Source organism: Centruroides vittatus, unplaced genomic scaffold (assembly GCF_030686945.1).
Source record: "Centruroides vittatus isolate TY-2023 unplaced genomic scaffold, ASM3068694v2 contig_377, whole genome shotgun sequence".
Classification (NCBI taxonomy): Eukaryota; Metazoa; Arthropoda; class Arachnida; order Scorpiones; family Buthidae; genus Centruroides; species Centruroides vittatus.
The window spans coordinates 1,320,784-1,345,260 of record NW_027122198.1 but is presented as its reverse complement, the minus strand read 5'-3'; the positions used below and the strand labels follow the sequence as shown (position 1 = coordinate 1,345,260).

General features: G+C 47.5%; 1 protein-coding gene across 1 annotated transcript; it reads left to right on the top strand.

Annotated features, from left to right (window-relative positions):
• Positions 1-314: 314 nt before the first annotated feature.
• On the top strand, positions 315-19,360 carry LOC136975667 (putative protein kinase C delta type homolog). Its single transcript, XM_067270774.1, is given in 17 exon segments — positions 315-407; positions 1,918-2,181; positions 5,795-5,897; positions 5,900-6,035; positions 6,104-6,135; positions 6,258-6,286; positions 6,288-6,344; positions 7,391-7,520; positions 8,809-9,025; positions 9,119-9,212; positions 11,442-11,615; positions 11,683-11,774; positions 11,846-11,908; positions 12,281-12,416; positions 13,554-13,742; positions 18,931-19,071; positions 19,137-19,360. Coding segments are annotated over 16 exon segments (1,941 nt in total). The 5' UTR covers positions 315-407; positions 1,918-1,980; the 3' UTR covers positions 19,284-19,360.
• The last annotated feature ends 5,117 nt before the right edge of the window (positions 19,361-24,477 follow it).

The window sequence follows — 24,477 nt, the reverse complement described above, 5'->3', positions numbered from 1 at the left end:
ATAACCGGCAGACGAGACAATATCGTGCCGAAACGTGGACGAAGTAAAGGAGATGGAAGATTTACTTTTTAATCAAATAAGCCGTACGTCTCCTCCCAAGCTTCCTTTCCCGGGCGCCGGACTCCGTCCATCGATCCTCCCGTTTCCCGCGGGAAGAGGGAAGGCGCCGGCGCGGAAGAGTTTGTCGGCAGAGGGCGTCGGCGCACGGGCCGGAAAGAACAGCCGAGGTAAGCGTGGAGGGAGCTGGGAGCCTCCGGGCCGGCGGGCCCGGTCGCCGGAACCGGAAGTGACCCGGCTGTCTCCGCAGATGTCGCCCGGAATCGTCCGAGTCAAGTTGGTGGGAGCGCGGCTGGGACGCCGGACCGCCGCAGACGATCCCTACTGCGCCGTGGCCGTTCTGCGTCCGGGTGAGTCTTCCCTCTTCTTCCTCTTTTCTCGGCTTTCGGCCCCGGGGACCCTTTTGCCTTCTCCGGAGAAGAAGACCTTTTCCTCCCGTCGACCCAAGGGCCAAGACCCATTCCTCTCCCGTCCGACCTCTCGGCGTGTTCTTTCCTCTTCCGGTCCGCCATCGAGAGAAGGACGGAACCCGTTCCGCCCATCGATCGGCCGTTACCTCGGGCGGCGACGCCGTCTTCTTCCGCCGCCGAAGGAGGGGAATCCGGTCGCATCACGGTGCGACTTTTCTCATTTAACCCGCCGCTTTCCGGTTCCCCGGATGACCGGGGACCGAACGGAGACGCCTGGTCCCCTCTCAACTCCGAGATGCGCCGGGTTGCTTTGCCCAACGTGGTGATACGGAGGAAACCGGCGGATTCTCGTTAACGGGGGCGGCAGGAGGCGAATTTCCTCCGAAAAAGACTGAACGGGGCGTGGGCGGAGCCTTTCTTGGGTTATAAGCGGGATTAAATCTTAAATTCCGACGTCAGCCTCCCGGTCTGAGCTTTTCTTGGTCCGACCGGAGCCGGCGCCTTTTTCCGGAAATCGCTTTCCTCCGCCCGGGTTTCCGGATGGACGTCCGAGTGAATTTGGAAGGTACTTAACCCCGTCGTCGTCTCCGTAGATCACGGGCGGACGGCGCCGCCTTTTTGACCGTTTTTCCGGTAGAATCCGTTAGTCGGATTTCGTCTACCCCGAGGTAGAGACGGGACGACAGAAACGTGTTCTTTACCCCTACGATCTCGTTCAAAACGGTCTTGTGTTTAACACGCTTTTTCCGCTAATCGTTTATTTCCTTAAATGGTATCTTCCCGAACTTTCCGGTTCTTTCGGGTGAACGTTCCGGGCACTATTTTTTCGCGCGCGTTTTACTCGTTATCTCTGCGGCCGCGCTCCGTTTTAAATTACATAAAGGATCGAAAGAATGCGGGCAGGCCGATCAGGGAACAACGGCGGAGACCTAAAAGAAAGAGTTAGCCCGATTCGTCCGTAGTCCGGAAAGCCCGGGGCCCGTATCTAACGGTGGGTCCCACCGTCTTACGTCACAGTCGATCGGAAATGCGTCGTAGACGACTTCAGGGTTTCGGACCAACCCGGGGAAGACGCGCTTTATTCAAATCGTAATAGAAGGTCGAACTGCCGATCGGAAAATACAAACGGAAGTTGTCCTTAGCCGGCACGTAATGGCCTACTCGTCGGTGCCAACGACTAAATTGGCCAGGCCGGTGCCCGCTTTTATTTCTTAAGAGAGCGCGGAAATTTTGGCTTTTGTGTTTTGATAAATACCAACGTTTTTAAGGAAGAATATTCCGTCGTTTTCGGAAGTGGGGTGGTTCCGGCGCCGTTGGAAATACCTGGGTAGACGTAGGCCACTCTGTGGTCCGAACGGAACTTTGAGTAGGTCATAGCCCGAGAGGTAGAAATCGGTGGGCGGTGCGGAAACGGACCAATTCCCGCCGGTGACCCTTGTGAGTTTTGCAGAGAAAGAAGCTCGTCCGGCGCGAGGAACCAGCTACCTGTATCCGGAATGGAGCTCGTGCTTCGATGTCAAGAACCGTCCAGGTAAGAGAATCGATCTTCCGCCTCCGCCCATCCGGTCCGAGTGGAGTCTTCCTCTCTGTCGTCGCAGGTCACGCGGTGCATTTCCTGGTGCTGACCAAGCCCGACCGTCCCCTCGCCGAGACCACCGTCGACGGAGACTGGCTGGTGGAGAGTTGCATCCGGGGAAGGACCGCCGACGCCTGGGTGAGTGTCTTTCCTAGTCCACGTTATACGTTAAATATTTTCTGTGGCTTTTTACCGGCGTTTAGCGGACCGAGCGGTCCAAAGGCTGTGGGTAAAAGCTCTTTTCGTTTCCTTGTCTTTCGGCTCCGACCTCTTCCTCCAATATTCTTTTTACCCGTGGCGGAAGCCGTATGGTTCCCGGCCGCGGGCAAAGAACGGAGTCCATATTTATGCGGCGGCTGCAATTTTTAATGGTCTTTTCGTTTAAAACGCCAACCAGACCGGAAATACGTTTATAGATAATCGGGGTCTCCGGCTACTAAACTTTATCGTATCCGGTGCGAATTTTAGTGGCGTTGTCGAGCCATCCGGAGAAAATTTCTAACGGAAATGGCGCCGCCAAGATGGAAAGGAGCCACGTTCTTTGGTAATTAAGTACCTGGTGCAAAGGAATAAAGGGGGACCAGATCTAAACCGGGTCGGGCGGAGGGGAACGGCTAGTGCCCGAAGGGTTTAAACGGCGGATTTAGGCCTTCCGGATGAAGGGGGACGTAGTTTCCCGCCGGTCTGATAACCACTTAAATAACGCCACGGGTAATAATAGCATTTAATCGGTTAGGTGTTAATTACGCACCAGTCCGACTCGAGCAAGGGGAGAGAGACGGGGAAATCTACACTAAAAATAAATTAATCGCTCTTTTTATCTGGGTTTATATATAGGTGGGCTAACTGCCGACGCTTTACGTCGTGATTTCGCCCTATCACCCACGGAACAAAACCGATTCCTTACTGTCCATCGTTTTAAGTTTTTCTGTTTTTTTTTTTTTTTTTAATTAATACGTCGGTCATCTGCCCGATTAAGATCCGCGGACACCGTCCGACTTCCTTTATCAATTACTCGACCACGCCCGTAATGCTTTTTATATTAAAGCGATATAAAATGTAAGAGGGAACATTTGAAAAACTGCAAATACATATAACGTTGATTAATTCGGTGATTTTCGTATATCCAAGTCTGATGGGTGGTAATGTTTAAATTAGTCCGACCGGCGCTAGTGGTGATGGCAACGCCACTCGCAGTCGAAACGGCACGCCGGAGTCCGCTTCCGCTTCTTTTTCGAAACGTTATCGCTGGCGATGACATAAAATCGCCTCTTTCCGGACCGACGCCCGATTCCGGTGACCTTTCTTTCGCAAATACGCGCCGGGCTTTCGGGCGCAAATACGGGCCGGGCGCGCGGAGGGTATTTTCCGGGCTTTCGCGCCGGAAAATACCCTCCGCGGCCCGGGCCTAAATCTAATTCGCCCGCCAGAAAAACGGTAACAATCGACTTCTGCCGCGGATTACGTTCGCCCGTTCCTTTGTTTTTTGTCCCCGTCGGCTGCTCTTTCTTCTCTTTTTAACTGCGCGCGTCTAAATATAGCGCCGCGGAAAAGAGCCCGGTAATTAAACGGTGGGTTGTTCTGGTCGTCGACCGAGACTGAGTCAAATTCTCGGTTCTTTAACAAGAAGAAAAAACCAACGGTCGCGTGGTGTTGGAAAAGACCACGGGATGAGACGGCCGAAGGAGAGTTTCCCCGATATCCCCGTCGCGGTTTTAACCTTGCTTCCTTTTTTCCTTTTTTTTAAGGATTTATTGCAAAGAGCCTCGGCACCGCTAGGCATCATCGAGGTAGAGTACAAGATATGTACTGTACAGATGCAAATTACGTGCCGAGAACAAAGTACGTGGAATAAAAACACCAAGGAAAAATATTAAAATACAATTGAAATATTGACAATAGAATTATATAATACATATTCACCTGTAGGTGACAAATATATATTGAACTCGGAAACAGGGTACGTGGCATGATGCGCCAGGATAATTAAAATTAACAGAAAAATTTTTGCAACATCTATTGATATTTATCCACAGTGCCGTAACTAGCCATTCCTGTGCCCTGTGCAAGAATTTGCATTTAGGCCCTTTAACTAATTAGGGAAATTAATAAAACAAATAGATGAATTTTGGGCCCCCTTCCAAGTTGGCCGTGTGCGGGTGCACCTGTTGCACCTGCCTAGTTACGACACTGTTTACCCGTATATGTAATCATACACGTAGTACAGTATATGTATGACAGAACCAAGTAGTGTACTGTACAGTACATGGCATAATACGCGTAATAATTTAAAGTTTGACGATAAGGAATGATACATATACACACATGTAAGATCTACGTACGAAGTTGCCAAGTAATACAGAACGTGTTCCTTAATACATATATGGAATACGGTTTAAGTCGTAGTACAGTACACTGAATAATTGTAGTCCTTTTCAAGTATGCGTTGACAAGTTATCTGAAGGCCCGGAAGAGATTTTTATCACAAAGAAGAGTGTTCAAACCACAAGGCCAGTCTACTTCTTGAGACGGGAGTGAAATAATGTCGTTACCTTTGTCTCGCAACATAGGACAGCTGAACACGTAGTAATAAACACCATCGGGTTCGTCACAGATGACACAATTTTGATTTTCAGACTTGTCGAAACTATGAAGAGAATAATTAAATTTCCTGTGGCCTGTGTAGAATTTGACCATTTTGTCGTCAAATTCGAGCACATTTGAGCCGGTTTTAACCAATTAATCAATCAATTTTTATTTAAAAATGTACAAAGTACTGTACTGTACATCCCCAATACTGTATAGCACAACTGGGGTGGCAAAGGAGTACATTAGAGGACAATGGAAATTGGTAAAGAGCATGTAAAAGCATATAAATACAATATAAAATGAAAATAAAATAAAATAAGAAAGTTAAAAATTGCAAAATTACAAACGATAAAACTGGTTATATGTATAGTACAAAGTACTGTACAGTATAGTAATGCATACTAGGTCAATACGATAAGGATATAACATATATGAAATAAAGAACTACAAATTATGGAGTATATACACACGTAAAAACATATATATAAACATTGAGAGACACAAAAGAGTCGAAAACCAGCGAGTTGGTATAAGCAGTGTCCAGAGCAGTTATTGTACACAGGAACAAGATGATGGGTTAAGCAGGAGATGGATTGACATACCAGAGGATCACACCTGTTCACGTGTGATCCTTTGGTATGTGTTTATCAGCTGGATAGCTGGTTTTAAGCGTACGAAAAAAAGGAATCCGGACCTGCGCTAACTTTACGTATTTCCCGGAGACTAGCGCGTTACGTAAGTCTCGCTCCTCCCGGGTGCCGGACTTACTTTATCATTTATTATCCCGTTTAACCGCCGCCTTTCGAGAACTCGCCCACCCCGGTCACCATTCCGTAACGTAACTTTGCTCGTGTGACTGCGTCCTGCCGCCTTTCCATTACCTTTACCCGCCTTCCGGTCCAGTCGACCCGGACGGAAAGGAGCGCCGTTATGTAAATCTCCTTCGGCATCCGCCCTCCGTTTCGTCCGGCTTCCGTTCTTCTTCCCATCGATAAATAATAATCGGTTTCTAGCTCCTTTTCGCTGCCGCCCGGCGGAAGACGACGAAGTTCCCTTTCCCTCCTCCCCTTTACCGGGGTCGTGCCTCGATTTTCCTCGATTCCTTCGAAAAACGCCGGATGGGCAGACCCACCCGACGATTTAACCCTTTTCCCGTCCGCAGTTGGAACTTCAACCGGAAGGACTTCTGAACGTGCAACTGAAGTACCTGTCGGAGGACGAAGAGGAGAGTTCGGCCGAAGGCAGTTCCGGTTCCTCCGTAGAGCGGGACGACCCGGGACCGGCGTGGCCAAGCGAAGAGGAGCCTTCAAGCAGCAGAAGGTGCACCGGGTCAGAGGACACTCTTTCGCCGCCAAGTTTTTCCGACAACCCACCTTTTGCGCCTTCTGCAAGGAGTTTTTGTGGTGAGTGCTTTCCCCTCTCTGGTTTCCGCCGCTTTCCGCCCGAGCTGAGAGGTAGTTTCTTCCCTCAGGGGATTCGGAAAACAGGGATATCGATGCCAGAGTAAGTCTCTTCCTTTTCCGTCTCTTCGGGGATTCCTCCCCGGGGGAATCCGAAGAGCGGCCCTGCCTTCTCTCTGGAAGGAGGGCTGGAAGTCGACGCTATCTGACCCCGCTCGTCCGCAGAGTGCCAGATCGCCGTCCACAAGAGGTGCCCACCGCAAGATCCTGGGCGAATGTCCGGGGTCGGGAAAGGAGTCTCAGGCCACCCTGGTGAGTCTCCTTCCTTCCGTCTTCCCTTCGGGGTCCGCCGACGTTAACATTTTACTTGCCGATTAAACGGTTAAAGCATATGCGGAGAACTTAACGGGACTTAACGCCCGGGCCAGGAGGGGACAGGGGTGGGGAGAACTGGTTCCGCGGGAAATGGGCCCCTATTTCGGTGGGATCCACTGCCAGCGTGGGGCGGTTCTATCCACTGGGTCAATTAGTACTTTTATTAGTAAAGGCCGAGGAAGAACGTTTTCGGAGAAGGAAGGCTTTATTTCCGGAAAGTGCAAAATCTCGGGTTGAATTAACGGCGGTCAAGTTGGAAAAAGGCGGAGGCCCAAGGCCGGCGAGGCCAGAGCGGAGATCGATGCTTCACTCGGCGTCAAGGAAGGGAAATAAACGATAACGTTCACCCCATCGGTGGTTTGCTTCGTCGTCCTCGAGCCCATTTTATAATTAAAATAGGAAAGACCGTACCACCGCCTTCGGCTGCCAAAATGCTCCGATTCGAGTCCGAGTCCCCATTGCCTCTTTTGCTCTTCGCAGTGTTAACCTACATTAAAGCCTCCGCCCGGCGCCGGAGTTTCGTCGGCCGTTTCCGATTTTCGGAAATCGGAACCCAGCCAGAATAAAGGGTAGTTTATTTTCCGCAATATTCGGGCGGCGGAAATCCGCCCTTTCCACTTCCACCCGGCCGTTAAGCGCCGGAGACGGCTCAATTCTCCGAATAAAATTGCTTCCGGAAAGAGACCGATAAAGAGCTTCGAGGGCTGTCGGAAAACTTTTCTGTCGCTTCGGTTTAATACCCACAATGGTTGGGGAAAAGGTCTTACCCGCCGTAAACGCGTATTTCCGTCAATAAATCTTCTACTTCCGCCCCTCCGGGCCGTAGAAACGTCTTTCCGAAAAGCGTCTGGATCCACTGTTTCTCCGCCCCCATCTTTTTTCTTCGATTTGTCTTCCCGCTCCGCTCGACCCTTCCGGAGGGACGAAGAGTCGAGAGGAAGCCCGGAGGACAAAACCACTCACCGCCTGGAATTTCTTGGCAGTACCTGAGGGAGAGGTTCAAGTTGGACGTTCCTCATCGCTTCCGAGTGCACAGCTACGTCAGTCCCACCTTCTGCGACCACTGCGGATCCCTTCTGTACGGCATCTTCCGCCAGGGACTCAGGTGTCGGCGTGAGTACTTTTCCTTCTCTCTCCTCCTCCTCTTCGGACCCAAAACTTCGCTCCGTCGTCAAGGTCGTTCCGCCCGGCGATTGGCACCCGGACTGGGCCGGACCCGGGCCGGGGAGAAAGGCGAGAACGGAGGCAGTCGATCCGTGAAGGTCTCCTATTATTAATACCGGGTGTAATATTACCCAGTTTATATTTAGTGCGGTAACGCGTTACATACGCAAACTCTCCCATTAAATAATACTTTCGCCCGCCTCTTTCGTAACGGGTGAAGACACGGCCCGTAACATTTCCTCCCTTTCGTCGTCGTTCTTTGTCGATCCACTCGAAGAGTCTTATTTTTAGAGGCAATAAAAGTAAGAAGCTCGACGAGTACTTCCTCCCGTAACGCCCGACCCGCCCACCTTCTCGGTTACTGAGCCACTTGGCCGAAAAGGGCGCGATGTCGGCAGGAGAAGTCCGCGAAGAAAACGTGGCTCCCACGGGAGGGGGGCCCGGCGGAAGGGGTGGCCGGAAATAACTGCGGGCTCCCGAAATAGCGGAGGGCCGGGTGCACCGGGTCGTCGGAACGAAGAACCAGAAACCCGGTTGGCAACGAAGAGTAGGCTTCTGGGTCCGGGGGCCGCGGCGCCGCCCCTTCCCGCAGCCGCGCTCCCGTTCGCCTCGCTTCGCGCCGCGCATCCGCTTCTGGCCGCTGGCCAACCTCTTCCCTTTATAAAGCCGGATCCGGCCGGCCGGAGCAAAGATGCCGGTGCTGGGATTCTCGGCCTACTCCGCTCTCTCGTCCTACGGGACCTTCCCGGGATCCCGTCGGGCCCCTCTTCCTAGCTTCACGCACCTGACGCCTTCCCGGCGCCCGCTGAGCGAGTACTCGTCCGCCGGCACGCGCTTCTACGTCGGCAGATACCAGTCGTCTTATTCTTCTGTCTGGAGCGGCGGATGTCGGACTCTGGGCCGGACCTACCGCACTCCCCTCCGCGCCCCTCCTACTCGGGAGCGTCGGCATACGCCACGCTCCCCCGGGAGGGGCGGGCGCGGCGGTGGGGACCGGAAGAGAAGCCGCTGGCGGGCATTCGCCACCGGAGGACGGTGACACCGGGCGATGGGAGAACGCGCAGGGGGGAGTCCACTCGCTCCGACGACTCGGGCATCGACATCGCCCCCTTCCGCGAGAGCGAATCGTCGGTGGACGGAGGGGCCAGACGAGAGACGGACTTGACGGTTGCGGGCGGAAAGGGGATTCCGTCCGAGGGGAGCAGCGCCGACGCCGAATCCTTGGGCTTCGTTGCAGAATGCAAGAGTAATTGTCACAAGAAATGCGAGAAACACATGCCCAACCTGTGTGGGGTCAACGAGAAGTTGCTGTCCGAGGCTCTGTCCACCGTCAAAAGAGGTAAGTCTCTCTCCGCCTCTTTCTCTTCCCCGGCTTCTCCCACTGACTCTTTCTTCCGCAGGCGCGGCTGCCGCTGCCGAGGAGCCGGAAGAAGGAGAGGGACGCCGTCCCCGGCGTCCCTCCACACCGGGCAGCAACGATTCCGACGAGGGCTTCGACCATTCGCGGGACCGAGTGCTGTCGCCCACCCTGGCCTCCTGTCCGAGAGAGAGACCACGGGTCTGCCCCGTCTGAAATACCGGAAGTACTCGGTGGACGACTTCCACTTCCTGAAGGTGCTGGGTCGAGGCAGCTACGGAAAGGTGAGTGTCCAGTCTCTTCCGGGTGGCGCCTGTCTCCCCCGCCGAATTCCGGAAGAGGACGAGGTCGTCGGAAACTCGATCTTCGGGAATCGCTTCCTTTCTATTCTCGGAGACGTCGGTTTACGCCGTCTCGAGCTCACCGGCGGCATTTCTGGACCCGGTCCAGACACTTCCCGAACGCGTTTTCTCCGCCGACTTCCGGCCAGTCCGTTCCGGGGTCCGGCCGGGATCCAGGGCGCGGAGGGTCGGAGGTGCCGAATCGGGCGAAGTAAGACGAGTCGCTCGTCTCTTGGGAAGGTGCCCGGAAGCCCGGCCAGAGAATTCGTGCCAATCCGGCGGCGCGTGCTTTCTCTCCGGGTGGCGGGCCCCGATTCGAAATCGGGCGGTGTCCGGCTAACCAGGGCCGGGGTGGAGCGACGGAAAAAGAGACGGAAAGGCGCAGACCGGAAGTAGTTTGGTAGAGTTATTCGCCCATCGCCTCCGAGAAAGGGTAATTAGCGCGCCACGACTGATTGGCTCCTTCCGGTAAAGGACGGGATTACCAGGTTTTCCACGGTAGCGACGTTTCCGAAAATGACTAAAATTTCCAGGTCGGAGAGTTGGGGCGGGAGGAACCGGTGTCCGGAATTTGGAATTTTCGCGGGACGACGGGGAGGAAGGCGTTTAACGAAGGAAATTTGCAAAGGCTGAAGGCCGTCTTTACGCGGAGGAAAAAGAGATTACGACCGGAAGGAACGGAAACCCTTTCCGGGCGGTGGCCGAAATCTGGATTTGCCAGGAGACGGGGAAAGACGTGGATTTTTTCGTTGGATTCCGGAAAGGGCCGGAGGAGAAGAGGCCCGACGGCGACCGACGAAGAAAATATGGTGAAAAACGTCGCGACATTTTCGATAATTTTTTTGGCAAGGCGAAACGCCTTTACAATGCTTACGTAAAACGGCGATAAACCCGTTTATTTAACAAATTCCTCGTACCCAGCAGCCGGGTCTACCTCTCGTAATTTCGGAGGTGATTCTTAGTCGGTTCCGATGGCCGGTCGGGGAGACGCCCGATGATCGACTATCGGGTTTCTCGGATAATCGGAAATTTCTCGGGAAGGGGAAGCGCCATTTCCATAAACGGGCAGAAAAGGAGGGGGAGCGCCTGATATCCGCGGCGCGACGAACTTTCGTCGACAATAGTTGCGCAAGGCGGCCGCCTCCCAGTGCCAAATTTTTCTCGACGGCGACGTTACGTAAGTTTCGTCCGGGGGGCGGCTCCAGCGCTTTTCTAAATTCGGTAGTAACCCGAGGTATCGGCGGAGGAAAGCGGGCGTTTGCCGACGTCGTCTTTTCCCAAAGCGAGAAAAAGACAAAGGAGATATTTTGGGGGGAAATTGGCAAAAATACCGGCGTTTACAACGGATTTTCTGCCAGAAATGTCTGAGAATTTCTCGACGAATTGTTTTCCTCCGAATCACCCCGACTGGTGCGTTCCGGCGTCCAAAGAAGGGAAGATCGCAAACCCTTTCCCGTTAATCCGGTTAACGCGTAAAATCTGCTCTTCGAAAAGCCGCCCCGGAGGAAAGTAAAACGGTCCGCGGACTGGCGGAAGGGTCACGCGCGCCCTTCTCCTAACGGCGGCCCGCCGACCTCACCTCCTTTACTCCTTAAAGTCTTTTCTTTCCCTTTGTAATCAATAAAAGTTTATTGTTGTTATGAAGTTCCTGGGACGTGCGACCACCGATTAAACAACACAAAAGGGCCAAAGGGCGGTCGTTCTTCGTGTTGGCTTCGTTCTCTACCCGGGTACTTTTTGGGCGGCGCCGAATAGCCTCCGCCGCCTCCTTAATCGATCGAATTAACCAAATCTTGGAGTTTGGAGGCCGCACCCCTAATTAATTCTTTGATTAACTACGGGTGGGAGGACGAAATCCTTCGACTCCCCTCCCGCGGTACAATACGAAATTAACGTATCCAGTGTAAATACAATAATTTATAATTAAAATATTATTAAAAGTTTAGTACTAAATGTTTTTACATAAAAAGGTTGGTTATAATAATATTAAAACGCGATATATTAAAAATACCGTTTAATACGGTATTAGCTCCGACACGGATAGTATCGTAGAAGGAGCGATTAAAAAATCCAATATCCAGGTAAAGTTAATCGGCGATTAACTTTACCTGGGAAATGGGGAAAGGAGGGGTGGGATGGACGCGTTTTTAAATTTCGGCTTTCCTCCGTCAGGTGATGTTGGCCGAGCTGAAGAACGGCAGCGAGTACTTCGCCGTCAAGTGCCTGAAGAAAGACGTCATTCTGGAGGGGAACGACGTAGAGTGCACCAAGATCGAGAAGAAGGTCCTGGTCCTGGGCACCGCCCACCCCTACATCTGCAAGTTGTTCTGCACCTTCCAGACTCAGGTGAGCCGGCGGTTTCTTTGGCTCCCGTGGCCTCCCGGCTTTCTCCTCACCTCCGGTTTTTCCGCAGAGCCACGTCTTCTTCGTCATGGAGTACCTGAGCGGAGGCGACCTGATGTTCCACATCCAGCAGTCGGGCAGGTTCGACCAGGAGAGGGCCAGGTGAGTCTGCCGACGCCTTCCTCCCCGCCCGCCTCCCGTCGAGCTCTCACCTTCCGTTTTTTTCCCGGCAGGTTCTACGCCGCCGAGATCGCCTCCGCCCTGAAGTTTCTGCACAAGAAGGGCATCGTCTACAGGTGAGCGGGCGGGGCCGCCGGGCCGGGAACCGCCCGGGAGGCGGAACCGGAAGAGGAGGGAGCCCTTTGTAAGCCGTGTTTTTTCTGCGCAGGGACGCCAAACTAGACAATATCGTGCTGGACGCGGAGGGTCACGTCCGCTTGGTGGACTTCGGGTTTTGCAAGTTTCGCATTTACAGGAAGGAGTGCATGCCGAAGAATCTGTGCGGCACGCCCGATTACATGGCCCCCGAAGTACGTAGGTGTGGAATCGCGCCGCGTGGTCCTCCCCTTCCCCCACTAACCGCTAACCGGCGTCCGCTAACACCTCCGCGGGTGACCTAACTCTTCTAGACTAGTCTCGCGGGCAGTGACGTGCCGGTAACTTTTCAGGGACCTCAAGCTGGACAACGTCATGCTGGACGTCGCGGGACACGTCAAACTCAGTGACTTCGGCATGTGCAAGTGCAAGCTGCCGGAAGACCGGACCGCCACCTTCTGCGGGACTCCCGACTACATCGCTCCCGAGGTGAGTGCGCCGCCGCCGGCGGAGGCGCGGGTCTCTCCTCCCTCCCGATTCCCGTCCGCGGTGCGGTTGGGAGGTGGAGGGTCCCGGGGAAGAGCGCGGTGGACTCGCCCGGAAGGGCGGAGGCGGTCGAACTGAGCCTTTCCCTTTTGACCGGCGTTAAACCTAGAGAAAGAAGGAAAGCGACCGACGGAAGTCTTCGAACTTGGAAAAATACTTGTTTTGCGTTCGAAAATAACCGGCGGAGAATGCGAAGAATTCGGGGAAGAGAACTTCCGGGGGTGAGAAACGCCGTTTGCCTAAGTGAAAGTCGTCGAGGCGGGTTTACCCGAAAACTCTCGGGTCGGCGCCACTCCGGGTTATTTAATTAACGGACAGCGCTCCCGTTTAACGGGTAAATTTGGTAGAAAACGAAAATAAGACATTTTGGGAGGGCAAAACGGTAGACGTAAACTACAACCGCCGGAAGTCTCTAGAAAGGCTTTCCTTGGCCCGGAGACGATCGCCTTCCGCCAGGGCCGGATCATCGAATAGACAAATGAGACAAATGTCTAGCTACTATTTAAATTAACAATATAAATATTATTGTCACAGAATGACACTGCTGCTACTAGATTTACAGACATTGCCAAAAACGTCCACAAGGGCACCCCAGCGATGATTTTCAGCTTTTATTCAGTATAATTGAGTAAATTAAATAATATACTCAAGTATATTAAATAATATACTCAATAATATACATTAAATAATATATTCAATTATACTGAATAAAAGCTGAAAATCATCGCTGGGGTGCCCTTGTGGACGTTTTTGGCAATGTCTGTAAATCTAGTAGCAGCAGTGTCATTCTGTGACAATAATATTTATATTGTTAATTTAAATAGTAGCTAGACATTTGTCTCATTTGTCTATTCGATGATCCGGCCCTGCCTTCCGCTACTCTTCCCCACGGAGCGGCGCGTGCGTCCGCGCGGCGGCTGTAGCGCGGCATGCGGACCCCATCCTTCTCCCCTAACCGCTAACTTTCTTTTCTTTGTGTGTCGGCCGCCACCGCCCTCCTCTGTCCCCGCCGGAGGAAGAGGAGAAGAGAGCGGCGGCCGCGGAAGCGGAAAGATACTAACCCGGGGGACGACGTTTCAGATCATACGGGGTCAGAAGTACAACCAGTCGGTGGACTGGTGGGCCTTCGGGGTGCTGCTGTACGAGATGTTGGTGGGTCAGTCGCCCTTCGCCGGAAGCGACGAGGAGGAGCTCTTCTGGTCCATCTGCAACGAAGAGGCCTACTACCCCCGATTCCTCAGCAAAGAAGCCAAACAACTCCTGGTCTTGGTGAGTGTCTTCCTCTTCTCTCTCGCTATTCCCGGCCGGTCTCCGCCGGAGAACTCGGGCCTTTTCCGGAAAACTTCTTCGGAAGGGAGTCGACTGAAGTACTTTTTCCCCAACCGTCCGATAAACAGAATAAAGACCGGAGGCGCCCGACCTATTTTACAAACCGCTCAATTATGGTGGAAAATATAATTGCGGCCGCGGAAAGGTGGTGATCTGTCCGTCCGGAATACCTCCCGCTCCTACGGTTACGTCCGCCAAGGGTCTGGCCGGACCGACCAAAGGGCGCCGGGTAGGCGGGACCCACCGCTCCGAAAAATTTCCAGGGTTTTGCGCCCGGCGGGAACCCGGCAACGGGTTCCCGAAGCGGTGGTAAAAAGTAAACTGGATCCATTAGGGATTCGCGCCCTCGCCGGTTCTCGTTTACAAATTCCCGGTAATATAACTAACGACGTTATACAATTTTGCGTTATCTATATTATAAACCGTATTGTAATTAATAATCACCCGACGGATTCTAAGGGTTTACTTGTAGCTTATATGCAACGGGAAATTAACCTATGCAGTCGAAATACAATAATTTATAATTAAAGTATTATAAAAACTTTCCGTGAAATGTATTTTATATACGAGTAAAAAGATTCCTTTCGATGAAATTAAAATGTGGTGTTAAAAATTTCACTCCTTGCCTCTGTCGACGATGGCTTCTCTACCAAGCATTCGACTTTGAAGGGGAAGGAGAACTTTACTAAAGGGATGCCGTCATCGACCTTACTCGCCCGTGAAAGGTTGCCCGACGTCGTCGAGTTTTATTCCCGTTCTACTGTATAAGTGAACTTTTGTCTTGTTTAAATGTTCGTATAATTTTCTTTTAACCTTACTCTTTTCTTTCTACCTATTAACCGATAATACGCGGTCCGTTCGGGAACGGAGCACCGCCACTCGAATTTGTGTTATTGTATTTAACGCACTTAAAGGTTGTGTTATTCTAGTCTTTAGTGATCTCTCTCCTACGTAATTACGCGTTGGTATACGACTGCCTTCGAATTTATACAATTACATTATCATTTAACGTTACGTTATTCATCATCATCATCGACCCTGGGCTCATTGCCCGTTGGTGTCCGATGCCTTTTCCACTATTTTCTTCCATTTCTCTCGATCCATTGCCTATTTTCTCGATTCCCATACATTCGCTCCACCCGTCGTCAATCCATTCTCTATATGGTCTGCCTCTTTTGTTGGATCCATCCATAATACCGTAGACTAAAGTCTTAATTTTTCTGTTTTCATTCATTCTTGTAATGTGTCCAAACAGTTGAAGTTTTCGTTGTATAATTTTTTGTTACGTTATTGATTTCTAAAATTGGATGTTGGATTTTTTAATCGCTCCTTCTATGATACTATCCGTGTCAGAGCCAATACCGTATTAAACGGTATTTTTAATATATCGCGTTTTAATTTTATTCTAACCAGCCTTTTTATGTAAAAACATTTCGTACGAAACTTTTAATAATATTTTAATTATAACTTATTGTATTTACACTGAATACGTTAATTTCGTATTGTATAAAAGCTACAAAAATAATTTTCCAGTCCACCGGATGATTATAACTTATACTTTATTACAGGGTTGTCTAACCTTCTTTCCTAATGGGCCAAATTAGAAATTTAGGTATATTCGCGGGCCACAGAGGCACTTTATATAAATATACGCTTTTAAAAAGTTCAAAATATGAACGTGAAATTTTAATAACAAATATATATAATTACATAAAATACTGTATTATTGACAGTAAAAAATTATACTCACACAGAATAACAATAAATTCAACGCGATTGCCTTCCTTTTATAATATTGTTAATATTCGCTTTTATGGCACTAGTCTTAGTTCTAAGAATGTTAGTTAAATGGGAATCACTCCGCCTATTTCTTTCGGTAGTTTTGATGTTTTTCACAACAGTACGTTCGTTACGCGTGTGGGGTAGTACGGTTTTCTAGCACCAATTACGTCATTACGACATCAACGTGTATCCAGTGAAACAGGAATAATTTTTAACAACATTCTTTACAAAAATAAATTAAAATGTACTTTAAAAATTTAATGCGGTTTTAAGTAAAATTTAAATTTTAAGTGGGCCGCGGGTTGGATATCCCCGCTTTATTATAAAGATTTAGATATTGTAAAATATTGTATACTGTTCTAACATTTATATTACCCAGAAATTTGTAGATGGAAACCGATGAGGAGTATAAATCCAAAATGAATATTATGTAATCAATATATACACTACTAAAAGTCTGAGTACTAAATACAAGAAAAACATCCGGCAACGAGTTGCTTAACCTTCTCGGCGACTTACAGTATAGTGGAGCCGTCCGTTACGATATTTTATTTAAAATCTTTTAATATTTTTAAGTATTATAAAATGACAAAAAGCTTAATTTTGAGGGTAGGGATGAGCTTTATTTTAAAAAAAGTTGTAAATGCTAGTAATGAGTAAAATCGTCATTAAGTCCGACCCTACTGGAGCTACACGCGACACCCTCGATCATTAATTTCCAAAATTTAACGGTATCGATCCCCTAATAAACCAACCTGACGCAAAATTTCGGAAATTTTCGACGAAAAGCATAGGAGTTATTAAGCTTCAAAGAGGGTGAACAAAATCGTGCCACCATCCAAACATACAAAAAAACCTCTTTTTTTTCTTTTTGCATTTCCGACTTTCGATGTGACCCAAGCCCAAACGTGTAAAAATCTTCGTGGGTAATTTTTTGACCGATGGCCATACTTTCCCTCTTATATATAACATAACAGCCGGGAAAATAAAAATCTAGCAACCAGTTGCGTAACTTTTCCGGCTGTTATGAGATTTTTATTTAAAAAATAACTTTGGTATTATTAATCGTAATAAATAAATAAATTTGTGTATTGCGCCATCTATTACGAGATGTTACGAAAACTTTCTATGTTTTTAATTATTATAAAATAGCAGACTTAATTTTTGCGGATAGAGACGAGTTTTATATATATATATATATTATATATAACAAGTAATATAAAAAAAAAAAAAATTAAGTCAATTCCTACTTAGGTCAACAAAGAAAAATTTTATTTTAGTTAGTTTTTATTAAATAATTACAATTAATATAAATATGTATATACGTATGACAGAATCACAATATTAAGTGGCAAAATAGAAAGAGAAATCGTAATTGAACCCAAAGCATAAAATTTCTTCAATTTTATTTTTTGAGAAAAATCCTTCATTCTAACCACTAAGCCACAACTGCTAACTCACTCTCGAAAATCATTTGAATAAAACGTCTACTTAAAACAAAAATTTATCAAAAAATTATTGATTTTCGCAAGAATTGAACTCGCATTCTTCACCTTCACGTGAAAAATACTGAAATCCTTGCATTTTACCGATTGACCTACTGCCTGTTGATTTCAACTTTCATTACAAACTGCTAAAACTCTAACCTAATTATTAATACTTTAAATAATGTTACCCGTGGTATCGAAGATGGCGACGGAGAAATTTATTAATTTGCATAATGCGACAGATAGTACGGGTACGCCCCCTAAGTTTAGATCACTCGGTATTCTACTTCGATTATCCATTGTTAATCTGCTTCGAGATTACCGGAAACGCGGCCATCTCGAACGTAGGGGAAAAAATTTCCCCCTCGCTGTCAAGTATCTAGGGAAAAAATTCCCCATCGCCATCTTCGATACCACAAGTAATTTTAACCAATAATTAAATTTAATTAATGAATTAATATTTGAAAAAACTGTATTAACATCAAGTGTCATCCACTACAAGTTTTAAAAAATGTATTTTGAACTTGAGTGGATAAATAAAAAGTATTTTATTAACGATTGAAAATTTGAACAAGATATATATATATATATATAGGGAGAGTGTGAACTAATAGTAGGAATTTAAAAAAAGGACAATTGTAAATGCTAACAAGTAAAATCTTCATTAAGTTCGACCCCACGCCAGATATGACACGTGACCCTCTCTACCCATTCCCCGGACTTTTTACTTCCGAAATTTAATAGCATCGATGCCCCTTATACGCGAGCTACCGTATCAAATTTCGTCCTTCGTCTTCACCCCATCCCGAGATATTAAACGAAATACACGCCAATGCACGCGTACTGTACTGTACGTATCCACGAAATATCGGGTCAAATTTGACACGATTCCAATACTTCCAATACTTCCTTCGTTACGTATAGATAACGGGCGGGAAAGCAAAAACGGCGCTACGCTTTTAAGAATCCCACCCCCAGAAAAAGAATAGAAATAAAATAAAAAGGGTTTGGTTAAAACCGAGGAGCTGATTACAGAGTTATCGCCGTTTTTTCTGCCTTTAAAAAACGATGTCGTTCTTTTTAAATTTACGCGAAGAGAACGTTTCCGCAGAACAGTTTTTATTTTTAATTTCGAATACGTCGGCCGTGATACCCGACGAAGACCCCAAACGGGACCATTAGTAAATCCAGAGCCGGAGTAGGTTTCCGCACGAGTTACAGATACATAATGCCAGTTCTAATTACAGTATTTCAAATTTATTATTTATATTACCCGTCCATCCTACATCTCTAAACGCTGGTAAAGCCTTCGACCGACCGACCGACCGACCGACCGACCGACCGACACCCCTATTTTACCGACCTTCTCGGGAAAAAATACAAATCGAAAGTCGGTGCAGGCTCCGGGGGTATCGGGGGAAGCGAATTGATTCCATTTTAGTAAATTGCAGCGGCGTTTCCGATGGAAAACTTTCCTCCCCCCCGCCGTAACGTTACGTAGGTCCGCTCGGGTGTAAGGAATGTGGCGTCGATTAGTGGTCTAACTGGACGGCAGAGGCTCCGTGGGAGTCGGCCCTTTCCCAGTTTTTTCGCGCCTAAGTGGGGGCCGGTTTCCGGTAGAAACTTCTCTGGGGAAGGGACCTGGGCGGAGCTTTCTACGGAAATCCAGCCTCCGTTTAGATGTTAGACTGCTAAAAACTCGGAGGATCAACTTCCGCGGATCGACCGTCGGGTGTTAAAGAGGCCTTAGTCTTTCCACCTTTTCTATAAGCGCGAGGAGGAACGAAGCCTTAGTTAGATTTAAGGAGCCCGCGCCGTCCGTGGGCTTCCGACTTATTTGTTCTCTTCTGTCGCCTCAGTTGCTGAACAAGACGGCTGACTGTCGCTTGGGAATGCCCGACTGTCCGGCGGGGGACGTGTGTCGCCAGCCGTTCTTCGCCAGCGTCGATTGGGACAAGGTGGAGAGGAAGGAGCTGAGGCCTCCCTTCAGACCCAATCTGGTAAGTCTCTTCTTTTCGCCGTTCCTCTTCTCGCCCCCGGCACTCATCCCCTTTCTTCCCGGCAGAGAGGACCCGGAGACGTGGGAAACTTCGACGTCGACTTCACCGCGGAGAAGGCGCAGCTGACGCCGGTGGCGGCAGACATCTTGGCTTCCATGGACCAGACGCAGTTCCGAGGTTTCACCTACACCAACCCCAACGTCACCGAGTGACGTCTGTACATAATTTTTATCTACTTTGTAACCAATTTCCGCCGCGCGCGCTTATCAATAAACTCTTTTTACCAAAACTCGTCCGGTCTCTGCCGGTCGGTTCCCGAATCTCTTTAACTTCTCTCCTGCCACTCCGAATTTACGAAGAAATCGGCGGAACGGGAAAATTTAGCGGGAAACGTGTGGGTTAATGGAGTTTCGGCCGCCAATAGGCGACCGGCGACTGTTCTGGGGCGAGAATTTCCCGGCCGCGCTTTCTCTCAAATGTGCCCGTGCCACCACACCCTGAAGTGGACATTTGTTTCTCTGGACTGTCGGAAGATTCGTATTTTTTAGATAAGCCGAACAAAACTATTCGGAGAACTTATTTCCGTTTTTAGAAGGGATCTCAGTTCTGTTTTCGAGTTTTCACCCTGAAAGATTGGCAACATTGTCTCGATGTCCCTTTCCTAAACAAATTTCGTGCGGAGAGAAAGGGCGGAAAAATCTCCCGGAGACGTCTGGAGCTATCCGGCCGGAGAAGGCGCGGGAATGTCGGGGATTAATTGGAATAACGGAGAATCGGAAGAAGTGAGTTTTGCGCACCGCCACCGGCCCAGCCGGAAAACTCTGCGGGATTTGTTTCTTTTTCGGACAGCGGAAGAAGCGCCGAGAGAAACCTTAGGCGTGGCCGGCCCGGATAACTTTTCCTCCGCGCCGTTTTCCTGGTCGGGCCGGAATTTGTCCGGAGCGACGTAAAGCGGAACGAATGGCGGTTTTTACCTGGCGAAAACTTCCACTCCGCGGCCTGTAGGGCCCCCACGAGGCGGTGAGTCGACGGAGGGAAGGCCGGGCGTAGGACCGTCACCGCCGGAGGGCCGATGGGCCGTAAACAGCCCCAAATTACGGGCGGGTGAAATTCGACCGCGACTTCCGGTGGCCGCGCGTACCGACGTCGGACCAGTTGACACCGTTTTATTATATTTAAATTCGACGGAGATAATTTGAAAAAATGTGGCTAAAATTTATTATTTCAAACAGACGGTTTGTTTTAGTAATGACGATAAATTAAACGGCAGGAGAACAACAAAAGCTTTCTTCCGGCTCCTTCCAACGCCACAAAAATCGGTCGGGTCTATTACATAAGGTAAAATTGTATCCACGGGTCCCAGCGTCGTACAAACGTAATAAGTACGACGCTCTATATGATGTACGGCACAAACCTGAAACGCTGACGATGTATAGTCAGCACCACAAGCGGAGATAATATTAACTAGCGTCTATCTTACACGTTGCCAGATTTGACTCTTTAGTTTGGCGTAAAAAATATCATTTGGCGCATCGGCTACTTTTTAGGCTACATATTATTTATAATTATATTAGTCGAGTAAAAATGCACTTTAAAATGGTTTTTCGTCGGTTTATGTTAATTAGAGACCCAAATAAAACAAATATTTTTTTTCAAATAAATTTTTGTCTGTCTCCTTTATAATAAATGAATTTATCTATTTCCAAGAAAAAATTGAAAGTATCTGTAGAAGTAATTTTAAAATATCCTTTTTCGTGATAAAGTTTAATACTTATTACTATAATCTACACACGTTAATCCTTAAATAATAAAAGTAGAAAAAATAGTATTAATTTTCCTACTCCAAATAACTTTTCAAACCACAGTTATTTAATTTGAAAGATAACTGAGATTTCTTTATTAAACTAATATGTGCATTTTGGATATATCAGTACCCTTCATCAATTTGGTTTTTCTGTTTTAAAAGATGTTTTAAGCCATTCTAACGTTTCCTATTTAAAAAAAGAAAACCTCTTTCCGTCCTGTGGACACTAAGGCGGCCTTTTCAAGTAAGCCCAATATGGGTTCGGCTAGGCACGCAATTGGGCGCCGGGTGGTGAGGAACGAGGACCGACATATCCGGATGGACCACCTCCGGAAAATTCCTGAGGATTTTTCGATCCGTCCAGATTCGATCCCGGGTCCCCCAGGGCGGCAGGCTGCTAACCTTTACCGCTCGGCCATCCGGCCGCTTGTAGTGGTGTAATCAGTGACCATCTCTGAACCCAGATAAGGCATACCTCTGCCTTCACGGCTTTGGTTGTCCCAAAACGAGCATTCCGTGTGTCCTGCTGCTTACGGGGCCTTTTTGTGGTCTGTGCAGAAATAAAATCCGCGTCCGAAAATACTTCTGGATTCGCTGGCCAATCTGGGCAAGACGGGGTACCCCATCTTGCCCTAACGTGCACTTTTCATACTGACTGCAAACACAGGTCAACTTTATTTCAAAACTAAACAATTACAGTCTTAAAGGCTACTTCGATTACCATAATATCTTCATCTAAAAGGTAATGTGAAAGTTCACAATGATACTTACTTTGTAGAAACTTTGTAGCAGGCGTAAAATTAGATGAAGTATTGCTGAAACATGGAAAACTGTCTTACTTGCAAACAAAGAGAGCTATTCAAACGTTTTCTCGTCCCACAATCCCTTTTGAGGTTGATATTTAGTTCCCCAAATAACAGCTAGATGAAAACACGTTAACCACGAAAAAACAGACGTCCCCGTTTTACCCCATGGCCCATCTTGCACCACCTTCCCCTAATTATCAAAAATGTTGATTTGCCACAAATTAATGCCAGCCATGCCACACCGCAAAACAAATGGGACGTCCCAAAAAGGATTTTTCGAAAACTGGACCGAGCAAAAATGAGAAAAGTTGGAGAAATCATCGACGATCGAAACTTAAATGATATTACTTTCAGATGCTGCTACTACTATTACGAAAGATAAAACCGATAACAGAGCTTTAGTGGACCTAACGACAACGTCTTTTTATCACTCTAATAGATGTATTAGTTTTTTCTAGATAATTTTTTAAAAATATTACCAACGTTCACGAGTGCAGAACAGAGTCGATACAGAGCTTCGGAAGAATAATAAAAATGAATTGCACTAGCCTACGTACTTAAGTCCTGCTAGAATCGTCTGACTCACTGTGCGGCGAAACGAATATTGAAAGCATTCGATTGGCAGCGTAGCACGTTCGGTCGCCGAGCGTTAATCGAATTGTACAGTACGTCATCGTCTTGTCTTGCCGTAATAATACAATTATTAAACCAACATCTGAAATTAAAAAAATTATGCAGAGTAAAAATTTATGACAATTTAGACGACGATCAAAATTTTTCTTAGTTTTTCTTTGGTAAACGTAAGCTTGGGGCTGGGGGGCAAAATCTTGTGGGTATCCCTTCCGAGCGCCAAGCTTATCTTTACCAAAGAAAAACTAAGAAAAATTTTGATCGTCGTCTAAATTGTCATAAATTCTTTTACATACTTTTTACATTAATAAAATTATGAACGAACGAACGTCACTCGGTATAAAATTCGAAAAAGGATTTCGGCGCCACGGCGTTGGCTCTGGCCTAGTACCCAGGAAGCAGAGTTCGAGTCCGATGTTTATTTCCACCAGAGGACGTCTATAAAACGAGATGCGCCTTCTACGATACGTTGTTCTTCACAAGTTTTTAGTAGTAAGTAACCCGACGTTGACTTATAAAACACGATTATTATATGAAAGTAAAAACGCAATTAAAACAAGTATTGCACTACTAAAACTAAACACACAGCCTACATAGTGTACAGTCGCTGGTAAAATGTTCTTTTTCCCGTTCATTTCAGTCTTACTTTAGTTATCAATAAAACCGAAAAGCAATCGATCGAACATTATATTCGCGACACAAGGAATTTTGAAATAATCTAATAAAAGATATACCCGAGAGATTGGCATTTCAACTGCAAAGATACGACTTTTAGGATTAGCAATATGGCGACCGATCCTCGGTAACGACACCGTAGAGCTCCCTCCATTTTGCGCCCTCGTCTGCCAACCCATTCCCTCGCCTCCGATTCACGTCGTGTAAAAAACGAGCCGCAGTCCTTGCCGGAGACTGTCTCGAGAACCAGCGCTATCGGCGTTGTAGGGCAGAAAAGTCCCTGGGCTCGACAAACGTACGCAGTCTTCTATCCGAAGACGTCCCGCGCCCCAACAATCACGTCTGAGCGTCCCGTTCTCCGGAGCAGATACCAGACTAAGGAAATTTTGCATTTACTCGACGCGGAAAAATTGCTTAATGTATAGTAAGTCATATTTATTACTTTACTTCGGGAAATATCGAAAAAACTAGTTATCCGCGCTAAACCACCCAGCAAATGCTTGGAGCATTTTGAAAATCTGATGCACCCAAGTCGTGTATTCCCTCGTACCAATTAACAAAGAAGTCTAGCAAGGGAAATTGCGAAACTTTTCCGGCTGTCATGAGTTTTTTAATACAAAACATTATTATTAAGCAAAAAATAAAATTGATAACAAACAAACGGCGCCACAAACAATTTTGTTAAAGACTTTCTATATTTTTAATGACTATAAAATGGTAAAAGGTTTAATTTTAAGGGTAGGGATGAATTTTATAAAAATTATAAATGTTAATAAAGAATTAAGTCCTAACCCACGACCTCGCTATCTCCCTACCCTTTCGAACTTTCACCACCAATATTTAATAGCATCGATGCCTCTCATATGCCAGCCACCGTGCCAAATTTCGTTTCTTAGGGTCGAGTTACAACAGTGACGTGCCGGCACAGTGCACTAAGCATCGATTAATATCACACAGCCAATCAGTGTTTCATCTACGACACTTGTATGATTGACAATACAGATCACGTGTCGTAGATGAAACACTGATTGGCTGTGTGTGATATTAATATTTATCGATATTACTGCACCAAACGGTCACTGTGCCGGCACGTCACTGTTGTGTGTAACTCGACCCTTAATCTTTACTCCATCCCAAGAAATTAAGCGAAACAGACGCAAACACAAGAATTTTTTTAATACTTTTTTGGAATCAGGAGGTATCAAAACCTGGACTTTGCAAAAAAACTCGGATGGTCAAATTTGAATTTGACGATTCCCATATTTCCCGTACGTACACGTAACAACCGGGAAAGAAAGGGATTTAGAACAACGAAAGTACGTAGTAGTAGAGATCAATAACCTGCCTTAAATAAACAAAAAAGAAAATTCCCACGAATGGGACAATCGACACCTTAAGGCAGTCTTTGGTGCGAGACGACGAGTCTTCGGACGTTTCTCTTCGTGAGTCGTCATCCAAACGCTAAACTTGGAAATCCGGTGGCGCGACTCT